Source organism: Branchiostoma belcheri, unplaced genomic scaffold (genome assembly GCF_001625305.1).
Source record: "Branchiostoma belcheri isolate BF01 breed outbred unplaced genomic scaffold, Haploidv18h27 scaffold27, whole genome shotgun sequence".
NCBI lineage: Eukaryota > Metazoa > Chordata > Leptocardii > Amphioxiformes > Branchiostomatidae > Branchiostoma > Branchiostoma belcheri.
In genome coordinates this window covers 274,268-288,883 of record NW_017803876.1, presented here as the reverse complement: position 1 = coordinate 288,883, position 14,616 = coordinate 274,268, and the positions used below count along the sequence as shown (strand labels likewise).

The 14,616-nt window shown below is 43.4% G+C and overlaps 1 protein-coding gene across 1 annotated transcript in view; it reads right to left on the bottom strand.

The window, feature by feature from the left end:
- Window positions 1-14,616, bottom strand: part of LOC109472293 (protein YIPF4-like) — a 122,118-nt gene that overhangs the window by 36,112 nt on the left and 71,390 nt on the right. Inside the window, exons 2-5 of the mRNA XM_019771971.1 lie at window positions 6,896-7,061; window positions 5,948-6,143; window positions 5,052-5,139; window positions 4,511-4,594 (exon numbers count right to left, since the gene is read on the bottom strand). Of these exons, the coding sequence (XP_019627530.1) occupies window positions 4,511-4,594; window positions 5,052-5,139; window positions 5,948-6,143; window positions 6,896-7,010 (483 nt within the window). The 5' untranslated portion in view covers window positions 7,011-7,061. The remainder of the gene's footprint in view (window positions 1-4,510; window positions 4,595-5,051; window positions 5,140-5,947; window positions 6,144-6,895; window positions 7,062-14,616) is intronic.

Here is a 14,616-nt window from a genome sequence, read left to right as displayed (position 1 = left end):
TTAAATGCTACAAAATGAGCCATGAAGTCAACACAAAAGGCTGGGTTAAAATTTAAACATTGAATTTTGAACTTTTAATCAAACCACTGCAATGATAGATGGGAAAACTGTAACAACTAGAAAGAAAAGGACTTTCCTCAACTGTTGGGGGCAAAACATGAGCATTTTTCAGTAACTGTTGATTCAGGACCAGAATCAAATTTTTTTTTTTTCAAATCAGAAAAAACGAAGAGGCGAATCCGAGAACCAACAAATTAAATTGGTGTGGCCTAAGTGAGAAATTTTGGTTGTGTAAAAGAAAACTCCTGTATCCTATACTTGACCAACCTGATGAAACTATTTTCGGAAAAACTTCTTAATATCTTTATTTGTATACACATGAGACAAGTTAGACCAGGTAATTGAGATATACAAAAAAAAACAGTTACTCAAGCAGCTAGATAGATTTTGAAAACTGTCAGATGTTTTAAGTAGCATTCACTACTTTTCATCAATGACGACACTGACAAAAAGTACAGTTACAGTAGTAGTGGATGTGCTTGAAATGTGACAGTTTTCAAAATCCTCTATCCAGCTGCTTGAATGACAGTTGTCTTGTGTTACTCTTTCATCATCCATCGTCCCTGGCAGGCGGGGTAAGCTGCTGCACTACTGTACTCCACGTATACATCAGCCATGGTTGATTTAAGATCTTCTACAAAAATGTACGTATATATCAAATCCAGTGTCTCATGAGATGGTTCTTGGGTAAGTAAGTTTGGGAGTCTTAAGTATATATGTACAAACTTCATCAGTTCTGGATTGCACCATTGGGTCTAATTCTTGTAATCCTTGTCCCAGAATGCAGTGTGCTCGTGACTTCGCATGTGTGGCAGAGGCAAGCAGCTCCGCACGAAGCGAGAACTTTCCACATCGACTTCCAAAGTTCCATGTCCCTGGGACGCTGGTTTTACCGTAGCCTCTACCAGGCTTCGGGAAGCGGCTGGAAAGAGTAGATACTGGCCAAATAGACAGATGATATGCCAGGGTTGCACTAAGAGAACAGTTTGCAACTCTAGGCTACTAGTAGTTTTATGGCATTCCCTGGGCCCACCAGATTATCAAGATTATCAAGGAGGCTTCCTTTGGTAACTGCTGGATCACTTCCAGTCAACCTTTGCATAGCAAACATGTCTGGACCTTCTACTTTTCACAAATGTTTCAAGAACATTCAGCCATTGCTCCAGGTACATGATTTATTGCAGTACAGGAAACACTTGACTGTATATATAATCTCCATCCTGTAAGAATCAGAGCTTGAGTTGGAAAAAAAAAAACTGCAAAAAACAAAAGCCCGATAAAAAAGCCTAATTAGCAAAAAAAAAACGTGCCAATAATAAGCCAAAAGCCAAACCTCTGCTTGGAGAGTAATCGTGACTGATAAAAGTTGATTCTTCAGATCTGATGGTTTCTCTCATGGTCAGTAAAGGTCTGGGAGCTTAGTGGGATTCAAGCTTATCTTTAGTGGTATACATCACAAGGGTGGAGAAGAAATGCATTGTCATGCTTTCAAAATCTTTTCACCAGCTACATTTGTTGCACCTATATATAATTCACCTGTCCACCTTCCATCAGTGGAAAGATGAATCTGAACAGCGCCTGGCAAACCCAGATGTCAGAGTGACTGAGGAAGCCATGCTAACGTATATACAGGTCAGTACAACAGGCCCACACACAGTAATAACTCCATGTGTGGGCAGCACAGAATGATGAAAGACCCTGCCAATACAATTCACTGTCTGATATTTCATGTACGTAAACTGTCTTTCAGCATTTGAAGGCTCCAGATTCGGGTTATAAAAGTTGATGGATGAGCCAGCAGGTAGTCTAGCCACAGGTGGTGATTTCTATGCTTTAGTGCCACTGATGTGAGGAAACTCAAGATATACAATATACAGTAGGAAGATCAATGAATATGTTGGAGAAGGAATGTACTGTACTTCCTGATTTTTTCACAGTACTTTTATGTTCAAGTGCTGTTTTCACTGTCGCTTTTGTACAGTGAACTTATCTTTAATTTATGGATGACATCCGCGAGCGCATTGATTTTCACCTGATAAAAAAAAAACAAAAAAACATCACGTCTTCTGAGGCTCTGGCCTGGCTCTAGGCCTGGGTAGTCCATGGTGGTAAGCGACAATGAAGCCGGTGGTAACTCTGGAGGACGGCACACAGTCTACCGAAGCTCCACGACTCAAGATCTCAGTACGTACGTACAGTGCCGATTCATAAATTCCAGCAAAAAGCCAGCATGTGCCGGCCTGTCGTATACACATACGTCGCCATGTAATGCGCCAAATTCACAATACCAGCTTTGTATTACTGTGGTTTAGTATCATTTTTATTTTTGGCCGGATTTTTCTTTTCTTTCGCCCGCGCGCACTAGTTTGGGGGTCTTCAGAGGATGTCATCCATAAAATTAAGTCGGTGTGGCCTTATGTTTAAAAAATGCCCAGAAAATTGACTTTGGAAATCCAGTTTCACTGCCCTGACATTGCTTGGGATGCCTTTAAATCAGGCTACTGCAGTAGTACATCAAATAAACTTTAGTAACCTCCTGGCAATATAGAATAATAGTCGTAATGAACCACATTTAAGTACTAGTACTACAGGCTGTTAGCCTGAATAATAAAACAACAAGTATGGAAAAAAAAAAGGATCATTGATTACTGAAGCCTTGGGCATATTGTTTGAAGCTTTATATGGACAGTGCGATTAATTTTGATTTAACATTTGATTTTCAAATCAAAGCCAGCATGCTGTGCTTTCATGTATAAAGGCTTCGGACACACAAAGGACTTCAAAACATGATCTAAAAGGATATACATGCACGCACACCACCTCCTGTTATCAGCTTAACACTCTGGTACACAGGGACAGGAATCCTTGAAGAATTGGGTACAAAACAGATATGCTGATCATACCATAATGGATACGTGTCGCAACATTTTGGCTAAAGTTCACAATCTAGGGCTTGAAATACTTTTTTCTGCATACCTGCACGGGTGCAGTTAACATTGAAAGTAACCTGCACCAGACAAAATCTATACTTCCTACATGATTGTGTAAATTTTGAGTGTTCTTATATATAATTCTATATACCTGCACAATTGTAGGTATATAGAATTATAGAAAAATCACTTTATGTTCATGGCAGTAAAATTTCACAGTCTGAGAAAACTGGGGATGTTCAAGGAACTATATGTTCACGGCGGCGGCAGGTGAAGTAAAATAAAAAGAAAGTCAGCAATTTACAGAAAGGGACACCAATGGTGACTGGCACGCAGACGATGACTTGAACTAAGTAAACAAAGTACTGTACTGGCGCAGTGATTTCAAAAAGTTTGTAACGCACGCTTGTGCTGTGCGCCGGGTATTTCCAGCCCTGGCTGTCAATACATGTAGCATGGAACTGCATCTGGGACATCTGGAATACACTTTACTACCTTATTAAGTACAAGGACTGCGCTAAATGAAGAGGTCATACTCGGCATGTCCATGCTATAAGGGTGAGTGATGGCAGCCTTGAACAGGAGTGCTTAAGATTGCAGATGGAGGCTTACCGGACTATCGTACATTGTGATGAAAGAAAGAGGCCAGCTCCCCAGTGCATGGACACCCCGTATCGATACAGGGATTATATCTACAATGAGGTCCCAGGACACACGCTGTGGTAGGGGGTCAGTGGCCGGGTCAATTGAATTCGCTCGCAAGCAGTTTGTTCAACTCCCCTTTATTGTTAGCACGGGGCTATTAGCCCTAAACTGTCCCTGAATAAAGTAAGATTCATGACACAACAAAATGTTTGTAACCAACCCTCAGAAGTGTGGGGCTGTGATCTTACGTTTATGTGCCAATTTCGCTTTAACTGTTTGTTCTGTGGGGATTTGGATTATAGAAGTTTTAATTGTTGTAGAAACTTTCAAAGAACATTAGCAGAAGTTGGACTGGAACACACACACAGAAATCAGCATCCAGCTTCAGTAGGGACATCCTCTTATATGGGTTGTAAAGTCAGAGGACCCACGTTCCAGGATAGCCATACCACAAGAACCCACCACACAAATCAAAAAGTACAAGTTGATCAAATCTCACAGTATATGGTCTTATGCAACTTGTACATATTTTACAAGACTAGGTAATTCACCGGTTTTGAAAAACAAACAAACAAACACGATCAAAATCCATCCAGTTACAGTTTTGAGTAACAGTTTTCTAGTATATTTCATTACCTGGATTAGCCTGGGTGCTATCCTCCATAGTTTCCACCGGCTCCCTCAAGTCGCTGGCTAACACCAAGGACATTATACGTGTATAATGCTTGCTAACACGTATCCAGTGACATTAGGGAGCCGGCGGAAACTATGGAGGATGGCACCCAGGCTATACCTGGATGTCTAATCTTGATCAACAAACAAACCATAAATTTTCAAGCATTGTGAAAATTTTAATGAAGATTTGCATCACTGACCCTGAACTGGCCGTAGAGTGAGACCATGGCGAACAGCACCACCACCAGCAGCGGGCCCCAGAAGTCGGGGTTGTCACGGACCACCTGCAGTGACCAGTGGAAATACTTTTTACTATTTTTATTATTTATTTATTTCAACACCAAAAAGCAAACCTTGCAGCAAGGATGAGAATCCCTGAAGTGGAAGAGTTTGCGTACAGAAAAAAAAGTTACTGTCTTGTCAGTGTTCTGCAATATTAAAGAATGTCAACATTTTGTTCTGCAATTCGGAAATAACTTAAATACTACTATTTATGTACTAGTACATATACAAAATTGCATGTTGGCAAACATTTTACATGCAATTTGAAAAATGCATGCATAATTAATTGCATACTAGTATTTTACAGTCAGTTGTACACACAGAAGCTCCTAAACACCATTGAACCCCTGGACTGATTTTTTTCAGTCTGCAAACTTGCAGGTTGCTCAATTTTTCCTCTGCAACATTGAAAATGTCTCTGCACAATGCAGTCTGCAGATGGGTATTTCTAACACTGACCTGTCTGCGGAAGTTCAGGAAGGGGAAGGGCAGCAGCACACAGCGCAGCTTGTAGTAGATGTCCTTCAGGTCTATGTCCAGCTCCTCTCTGTAGGATGGCAGGAACAATGAGTACATACAGTGTGTGATATGATATACAAGAAAACAGTTACTCAAGCAACCAGATATGTGCAAATGAGCAAAGATTGAGTGTAACAAGTCATTCGGTGTGATATAGCTAGTAGCTGCCGCCGTGCTGCGTGCCTGCGAAGCTGGTGTGTTATGCCAAAGGGCAGTTATACCAGCTATACCGATACAGATAGATTTTTGAAAACTGTCAAACATTTTGTCAGTGATTGACAGAATCTACCGGCTACTGCTATACCCTCAAAATTTAAAGAGCAAACTGCAATCTACATGTGTACTAGTATATGATATACAAGTATTATTTATTATGTCATGTCAAGCACTTAAGGTGCAAGCAATCCTATGGGTAGGGTCTGGGGGCATGCTCCCCTGAGAAAATTTTGAAATCTTGACCCTCTGATTCTGAAACACTATTTCCTGCATTTTCAGGGGCAAATTTTGCTGTTAGCCCAAGCCCAAGTCCCCCCCTAAAGTGCCCCAACAGGGGCTATATGGGGGTGTAGCCGGGGCTTATACAACATCTTAGAGCCCCGGCAAAGATGAAGATGAAGATGACATCTCTTTCCATATCTTAACACACCAATTTTTTTTTTCTATCAAAGATGACAGATTGGGAAAAATTTTTGTCTGGCAAAATTCCATTGAAAGACACTGGCTAGAAGTAGAACACTGATCTAGCAACTTGCAATTTCGTCTTCTCATTTAAAACCCTGGGAAATAGGCCTCAAGGGATAGACTTGGTCATTACTCAGTGATAAACCCAGACTCACAGCAGAGGTTTGTCATCATCATCGTCCGCGGCGTCCACCTCCATCAGCCACCCGAAGCCCCGCTTGTCCAGGAACTGCCCGGCTGCGCCCCGGTACCGCGTGGAGGAGCCCGAGGATTTGGAGGGCGTGCCCTCCATGGCACCCATGTCTATGGCAGCCTCCGGGTCATGCTCCATGGAGCCAGTCACATGAGCCGCTGTACCAAAAGAAAAAAGAAAACAAGAAAACAGAGAGCCATGAATAATTTCATCAGGCTGCATTGTTATTATATAAAGTCTCTGTACTTTTTTGTTGTGTCAATAAAGAATCTATATCTATATTAAACAACAGCAACACCTAGCTTCAGTGCAGAAATCGGAAATGCGTGAATTATTTCATCAGGTTGGTGATTTCATCAGGCTGCATTGTTGACAACAGCAACACCTAGCTTCAGTGCATATATGTAGTGAACCAGTCATAATTATTGCTCTGATGAAGATGACATACAGTGATTGAAACGTTGGCACTTGTTGTGCAAGTGGAAGAGCCCGAGGATTTGGAGGGCGTGCCCTCCATGGTACCCGTGTCTATGGCAACCTCCGGGTCATGCTCCAAGTCTTATTGAACTTGAAGAAAACTCACACTTCCGGGGTAATCAAATATGATCATAATACGTTACGTCACATAATTTGACAATAACAACAAGTGAACATGACACTCACTTCAGAAACTCGCACTGCAAATTACGAAAAACGTACTTTTGAGAACGAAGCAAATATTATTCTCATTATATTATTGTCATTATATACAGTTGCAGGCTATCAAAGTATTTGCTTTGCGGCGGCTTTTCAAAAGAACGTTTTGCCCCCCACCCCAATCATACTATACCTGCCACGTAAGTGACATAATTATAGCGCTGTGTACGCAGTGCGACAGGGTAGGGATTAGGTTTACAGAGTTCGTGCGTACCAGAATATCCATAGGAAGCCGTCTCGCTTGTCGTCACGAAGGAGAACTCCGCCGGTGTGGAGCTTTCCGTCGTCAAAGACGAAAACTCGTAACTATTCTTTCCAGATTCCGCCATGATGGATCTCGTATGTTCTCGCGAGATGTCAACTGCGAGACTACGACGAAACTGAAGGTGGTTTGGTAAAAAAAAGGAAAGTTGTTTCTACCATTTCTGGGTGAGGTTAACCTATTATCGGCTAGCAAGTCTACGAAAGCCACGCCTTCCGCACTGGTGTTCCAGTGCTGATTCAATGGACAAAACGGCGTCAGCACTGGACGTCCAGTGCCGACGAGAGCCGAGCACTGGTGTTCCAGTGCTGAATCCTGAACGGCCTTTTCCCAGTGCTGAAGCGCCCTCACCACTGGTGTTCCAGTGCTGAATGGTCGTCAGCACTCGTTTTCCAGTGCTCAATGTCGCCTGAGCACTCGGGTTCCAGTGCTGACGCCAGCTTTTCCAGTGCTGAGAGCGCCTCAGCACTGGAAGTCCAGTGCTGACGGCCATTCAGCACTGGAAGTCCAGTGCTGAAGCCACTTTCTGCACTGGAACCGAGTGCTGAAAAAGGAGAGCGTGGTTTTCGTAGTTTTGCTATCGGCTAATCACGAGTCTTTGAGCGTCTAAATTAGACTCTCATGAAACCAAGGGCTCAATGAAGTATCATAATCTCAATGTTTACCCCCAAAAGCCCAAATTGTGAACGACCGGGAAAAGGGGGCGTGGTCCCAATTGAACTTGTGAGGTCCATTCAGTGGTATCTTATGCAGGAAAAACAATATGTGAAGCTGTGTGTATGGCTCATGCCATGTTTGGGGTGTATGGTTGTGAACGTAAATACTGCATAGTACAGATGACATTCCAACACGTCCACAAATGAGTTCAGCCTTGTTTAATAGCTTTAGCCCCCCCCCTCCAAAAGATCCGCCTACCCCGCATTTAGGACTAAACCTATTACAACAACTCAAGGCTGGACTACAGGCTAAAGGTTTACCTGTTTTAAGGACCATCTGTTCTTGAAGTGAGTAACGTCAAAAAGAATCGACCTCACGGTCTAACCGTTCTTAGATCACGAGTGTATCACTTAATAATGCCGTGACTCGGGCGGGATTACATTGGTAGACAGTCAGTCAGCCATACATTGTTGTCAATGTACTTATGTTTTGTACATTTTCCTGTGTGTCGTGTTGTGTGTTAGGACAGAATAGCTACTATCATGCCATGTACGTGTACATGTAGTTGCACTACAATGAACGCCAATAAATAATAAAACTCAAATACTATGACTTCTATTGTCGTTTCAATGCAATAAATGGCATTGTGATGTATTGCTCGAGTGGGCTATAAAGTTTGTGAACCAGTAGGTCTATCAGGGTGTTACGAGTATAATAATGCGTGCTCTTTCAATCGCAATAGGCGTCGTGCACGTCTAACTATAATGTTGTTTTTACTCGTCGTTTGATACGGTGGTGCTTGCACAACATCTGACGATTTTCGATCGACAACTCCACAGCAGGTAGAATCTTTTATCAACTGCTGAGTGCTGAATTTATTTTGGCTCGTCGAGATGAAAGAAAGACGCATGTTCACACGGTGGACGCAGGGCTCATTCCCGTGGAAATAACCTGCTCAAAGGTAGCTCTGCTGCCGCTGTGTTCTTCCGTGTGGGACTTTAGTGTGAATTACTTTGATCCACGGCACGCGCGCCGGTGGCCACACTTTGATGCCACAGCCGACGCTAATTTGTGTTCTTAACGACTGGAGTAATCCTAGGCTCGGTATCACGTAATAGGGACCTCATTACCTCCATGAAAAATGGAGGTATTGTTTTTGGCGCGTCTGTGTGTGTGTGTGTATGTGTGTGTGTGTGTGTGTGTTTTCGCACATTTGTAGTCAGCATAACTTCAGAACGCCTTTATGGATTGTGATGATATTTGGTATGCTGGTAGGTCTTAGGTAGCCAAAGGCCAAGGTCAAACATGGACCTCCTGGTGGCTGACCTTGGTACTGCAGTAGAACTTTTGTATTTTGAGGGAAAACAGATGTGCCGGTTTACTCTTTAAACTTACTGCATTTAGCCTCCAAGGGGGGCATGTATATGCAATAAATTTCATTGTCATTGTCACTATTGTCTGCCATTGATGTTTCATGATTTCCCCTCGTGTCATCCTTGTCCATCACGTTTGAATATTTTCAGGAACTGTTGCATTTCATTGTCATTGGTTTCATGTTTCTAGACTAACAGACAGAGAGGATCAGATAGACGTATTTGCGAAACGATCCCTGTACGTGAAACATCTGAGGGCCGTTAAAGGCATCCAATGTGATTTCATGGCAGCAAAAATGGAGATATTCTGAATAAGGCAATCTTTGTCATATTCACACATACTGCTTGACATTAGCACATTTGAGTCAGTATTTGGGCTTTTACAACTGCAGAAACAAGCCGCAAGATGAGTCATTTATTTTCTGGGAGGTACCCCAAAAATCAGCCAAGGGCCCTTCCAGTTACATTTCCGTCAGAATTTTTGCTCCAAGATGGTCAATATACATTGGGACAGTGTGGTTTCAACTCAGTATGTAGATAAACAACTCGAATATTGACTTTGAAAAATCAGGTTTCCAAGCCATAAAAACTACACTGGATGCCTTTAACGTTAATCCCCCGATCACGACACCAGCAGAGGCACCCCGGGGATGAGAGGACAGCCCGGCAATTTGCCGTCACCTTTCTCCCCGGCTGCAGCCCTGCTGGGACGGAGGCTGATTGGATCTGTCCTGGCGGTTCCACTCTAGTCTCCACCAGGGCCTGGAGCCTCTCTGGCCGGCTACCTTCTCTGGCCAATTAATACCCTTTTTAGGCCGATTTCTACGATTTATTCACCCCGCAAAGAAGTCTGGTGGAGACTAGTTCCACTCCCCTGTCACGCGGCGCGGTAATCACCCTCGGTGCCGGGAGAGACCTAATCTCCAAGCAGATCCTAGGGTCGCAAAAATAGAGTATCAAATTGGCCAGGCAGTATCCAATTGGCCAGAAAGGGTCCATGCGCGACAAACAAAACGGGCCATATATAAAAAGCTAACGACCATTCCCCCACAACCTCTGCTTGGAGAGTAGGGGAGACCGGGGTCGGCAGCCGGGCAGAGTCACATGCAGGGAACCTCAGGTTGGGTCTCTCAGTGGATGTCAGGAGTATTAGTATTGAAAGAGAGTTATCTATCCCTATAATTTACGTACTGCTTCTCTTTTCTTGAAGTGTAGACGAATATACAGAGTTTCAAGTTCAATTTTACTGTGACTTTGATGTGAAGTCGTGATGCGCGTTATATTTATGACATCCATGTAAGATTTTCCTTCGCACGTAGCAAAGTATTACTTTATTTTCCGCTTGGCTAGATGTGCGGATAGTGCATATATTGACTCGATGACTTTCTTTCACCAGGGTATGTAAACTAACGCTTTAAATTCCATCGACAGCGAGTGAAATATAAATCAACTTTCCTTCAAAGAAGTGAAAGCTTTCCCACGAGACGAGAGCATTCCTCACACTGACTCGGAAATTAAGGGAATCATCTCGGATGAAAGGAGCGTTTTCTTAACCGGGATGTCTTGGCATTTCTTACTGGCAACTTGCCAAACCTTATATCTTCTCTCAATGCAGGTAAAAGATGCGGTATGCGTGAATGATGGCGTCTTATATTTAGATATTTCATATCGTTTTTGTGCCACTGTGTTTTGAAAAACACACGTTCAATCACCCGAAGCCTCCGAACTATTCAGGCATGAGTCCGTGGCGAAAGACGACGCGCTGTGATTTGTATGTGGAAGGTATCCAGTGCAGTTTTAGGGCTTGGAAACCCGATTATTCAAAGACAATATTCTAGTCATTTATCTACGTATGTACTACATATTGATTTGAAACCAAACTATCCCAATGTATATTGACCCTCATGGAGCAAAAATTCCCAAAATTCTGACGGAAAATGGTTACTTGAAGGGCCCTGGGCTGATATTTAGGGTACCTCCGAGGAAATAGGTTGAGGACGTAGGTTACATAACGCTTCACTGCTTCATTTTATATTCATGGGTACTCGTCATCTTTATGTATGTCAAATGTATTGCAAATTCTTGCCTGAGGTAAGCTGTAACGTACAAGGTATACAAGTGTTTTGTCCATACATCTAACAGATATTTCTAAGTAAAGTACAGAAGTGTTCTGCTTCTTCTTTGAAGGTAGTGGATAATGAAGAACCCCACGTTTTCAATGATGAGTGGGTTTTGTAATCTTAGCAGAAATAATGTTTTATGGATGTCTTTTATAGATGGCAAAAACGTTGGAAAGATTGTGGTAAGTGTCTCAAAATAAAACGTCTCTTTACGTATGCCCTACCCTGGAATCCAAACTCGCTGTCCTGGCCGCAAAAGCCCTTCGCCCGCTGGTGTAAATTACCGCTACGGGGGAGTCTAGCCCGGGGGGAGTTTGGCCAGCCAACTCCCATCGGGCTCAACTCCCCCGTAGCGGTAATTTAGGTAGGCGGGCGAAGGGTTCTCGGCTGCCGAAGGAAAAAGGCTAACGGCCCGATACTAGTTTGGCATCCAGGGTACGTTTGCCCAACCACGTGTGATTGGATCATCAGAAAAGGTCAACGTTCTTTGTGCCCATACTTACCGTTACGCAACAGTCGTGTATCATTGGCTCAGCGTTGTCAACCGATTGGAGTGGAGATCAGCGGGTGTGATGAGAACGCTGGGGCGGGGGACGGGAAAATCTGTGAAGCTCAATAAAAAAAATCCAGTCCTCTCAGACTGAGACATCCAGGCGGCGGCATAGCGCTGCAGCAGGCCTGGAGAGTCCCAGAGTCATTTCGATCAAAGTGCGGCATAACCGTCTTCCAAGCACAATCTAACACGGAATCCGTGTTGGGATACGAAACATCTTTGATACTATTGATTTCAAGAACGGACGAAGAAGAAGACCTGCCCAGAGGGAAAGAGAACTTCGTCATTCTAGGTAGATTAACGTCATCGTGATTTTGTAAACTTTTGCATGAATTTCCGTCTTGCATTAAGGTATTTCCTGACAAAAACTGTTGTTGTTAAGTCCATACTTGTATGTTGCAGGTACGTCAATACTTAACTGCAACATATACTTTTAGAAGATCCCAAACTTCATCCATCCTTCCACAGCAGAAAGGTGATCAACGTCATCTTGATATCGTAAACATAACCTGAATTAATGTCCTTGCATTAGGACACTTTCTGACAAAAGTCCATACTCAACTGCATCATATTTTGTCAGCATAGCAAGCCCTTTGTAATTAATACCCACAGGCTAGTTGGGCTGCCCTGGTTGTGTGTTTGCACAGCCAAAACAATAAAGAGATAAATAAAGAAGAGCCCACATTTCCATGGTTGTCTACCACCTTAAAAGCGATAAACGCGATACTCGGTCAACTTTAGATAAAACTCCCGTTTGTCATCTCCCCCTGGACACAATCACCAGCTCATCAAACCGGCCGGCTCTACCTGTCTCCCCAATCTTGTAAGGCGTCATATCGGTGCCCTATATTTCCAATCCCATATCCCACCGGAGTTGGGCTGCAGCTCAATGCATTCGTTTTACCTATTCATACCTGTCATGTATATAAAAGAATGCCTTGTTATTTAATACAAAAAAATACCAAAACACATGATTAGCCCACACTGTATTAAAGACTTGCGCTATAGCCCATGCTGTTTTAGAATTAAGTTTAGTTGTATACTCTTTTTTTTTAATATTGAATAGTCGATGACATTGTATCGTGTACAGTTGTCGTGCAATAAAATTCTTCCATCATGTACCCTGAATCCTGATTGTCATCAAGTAGTTTATTTGGCGCCTCTGCCTTGTACTACTAACAACGTCGCATCGGTGCCCTATATTTCCAATCCCCTATCCCACCGGGCTTGGGCCGCAGCTCAATGCATTCGATTGGCGTATTTGTACGATAGGTACAAGTGTTGAAGCATTGAAAGCAATGAGCATTTGTCTACCAGTCAGTAGGTGTTACTTTCTTACACGTATTCATGATAAGAATCCCTAGATGTCATTCGCCAACCATTGCCAGCAGGGTTACAATAGGTCATAACCTATATAATATATTCTATCAGGTAGTTTCACTGATGTCTCTGCCCTGAATAATGATTACCATCATTTAATTTAACTGAGTCATCACACAGGAATATAAGACTAAGGCTACTTGGTTTTATTCTATACCTCTTATGTGTATGTTCATTAGCTGCTGCCATACATAGTATCGGTGTACAATAGTCGTGCAATAAATTTCTTCTATCATGTACCCTGAATCCTGATTATCATCAAGTAGTTTAGTTGGCGTCTCTGGTTTGTACTACTAACAACGTCCAAATCCTGGAACCGTGTCTGTTTCCGACCTAGTGTGCATACAAGTCCTCCCCAAGGCCGCCATTACACTGATTGGGGCTCACGGCGGAGAGAGCGCCGTGAGAGCGCACAGCGAGCGCCGTGTGGGCGCACAACGGTCTAATTTAGAGTCCAAATATGGCGACCTCGGCGATCTCTCTGCGCTTCGGCCAATTTCAGGTCGCTGCGAGGGCGCCGTCAAATGGAATGGAGGTATCACGTATTCGGGGTGTGTACGTACTAGAATCCCTCTCGCAAAGGTGTATGTATGTGTGTGTGTGTGTGTGTGTGTGTGTGTGTGTGTGTGTGTGTGTGTGTGTGTGTGTGTGTGTGTGTGACTGGGAGCTCTTCCCTTGTACAAATGTAATGATAGTGTGCATGTGCAATGGAGACAGCCTTTCGAGTGCTGCATCTGATGAAGAATACGAATCTGTGAAGAAGGGAATAGGTTAACATTGGAAAAGTTGCAACCGTTTCTTTAAGATATTTGGCATTTGTAAATATTCTTCCCGAGTGGGCTGCTGTCCTCAGGTATCAAAAATCTGAATCAAATTTATTAGCTGGTAAGAGCTTCCAAATGCAGGGTCTTATGTTATGAACTTGTTGCCACCAAGCACGTTGGGGCATCATCACTACAAAGCTTTAAACAACGCCTGCAATTAAATGTGCAAAGATTGAGTGTGACAAGTCGTTGGGTGCGATATAGCTAGGTGCCGCCGCGCCGCGTGCCTGCGAAGCTGTTGTGTTACGCCGAATGGCGGTTATACCGGCTATACTGATACAGATACAGATGAATGCTACCAACGTTGACGTTATTTTCTCCCATGGTAGGGCCCCACGTTTCTTCCCGGGTATTATTCACGGCAGTGCGGACGCGCGCGTGGAAATAAAACATTTATCCTGGTCCGGCATTGCGAGCCACGCGCCGTCGTGAGGCGTAGAATCACTGAGTACCGCACTGTGTCATTATCCAGTCATTACCCTCACGGCGTTTCATGGGGCAGACCATTATGTCTTCGGTTCTGCACCTGTCCCCGCCCACCGTCGGGCGGATACATACAGCTTAGCCAGCACAAAGAACGGGAAATTACGGAATATTAAAGCCACTTTCATGACTATGTTTCCCTTTGCCCATCTCATTCGTTCTTTAAATCCGTTCGTATATATACAGTTTAGCAATCACAAAAGATACGATAAATTAAAGACACTTAGATGCAATAGGGGCTGCACGAGCAACCTCCATGGAGGAGCTCTGCAGAGCTCCTCCA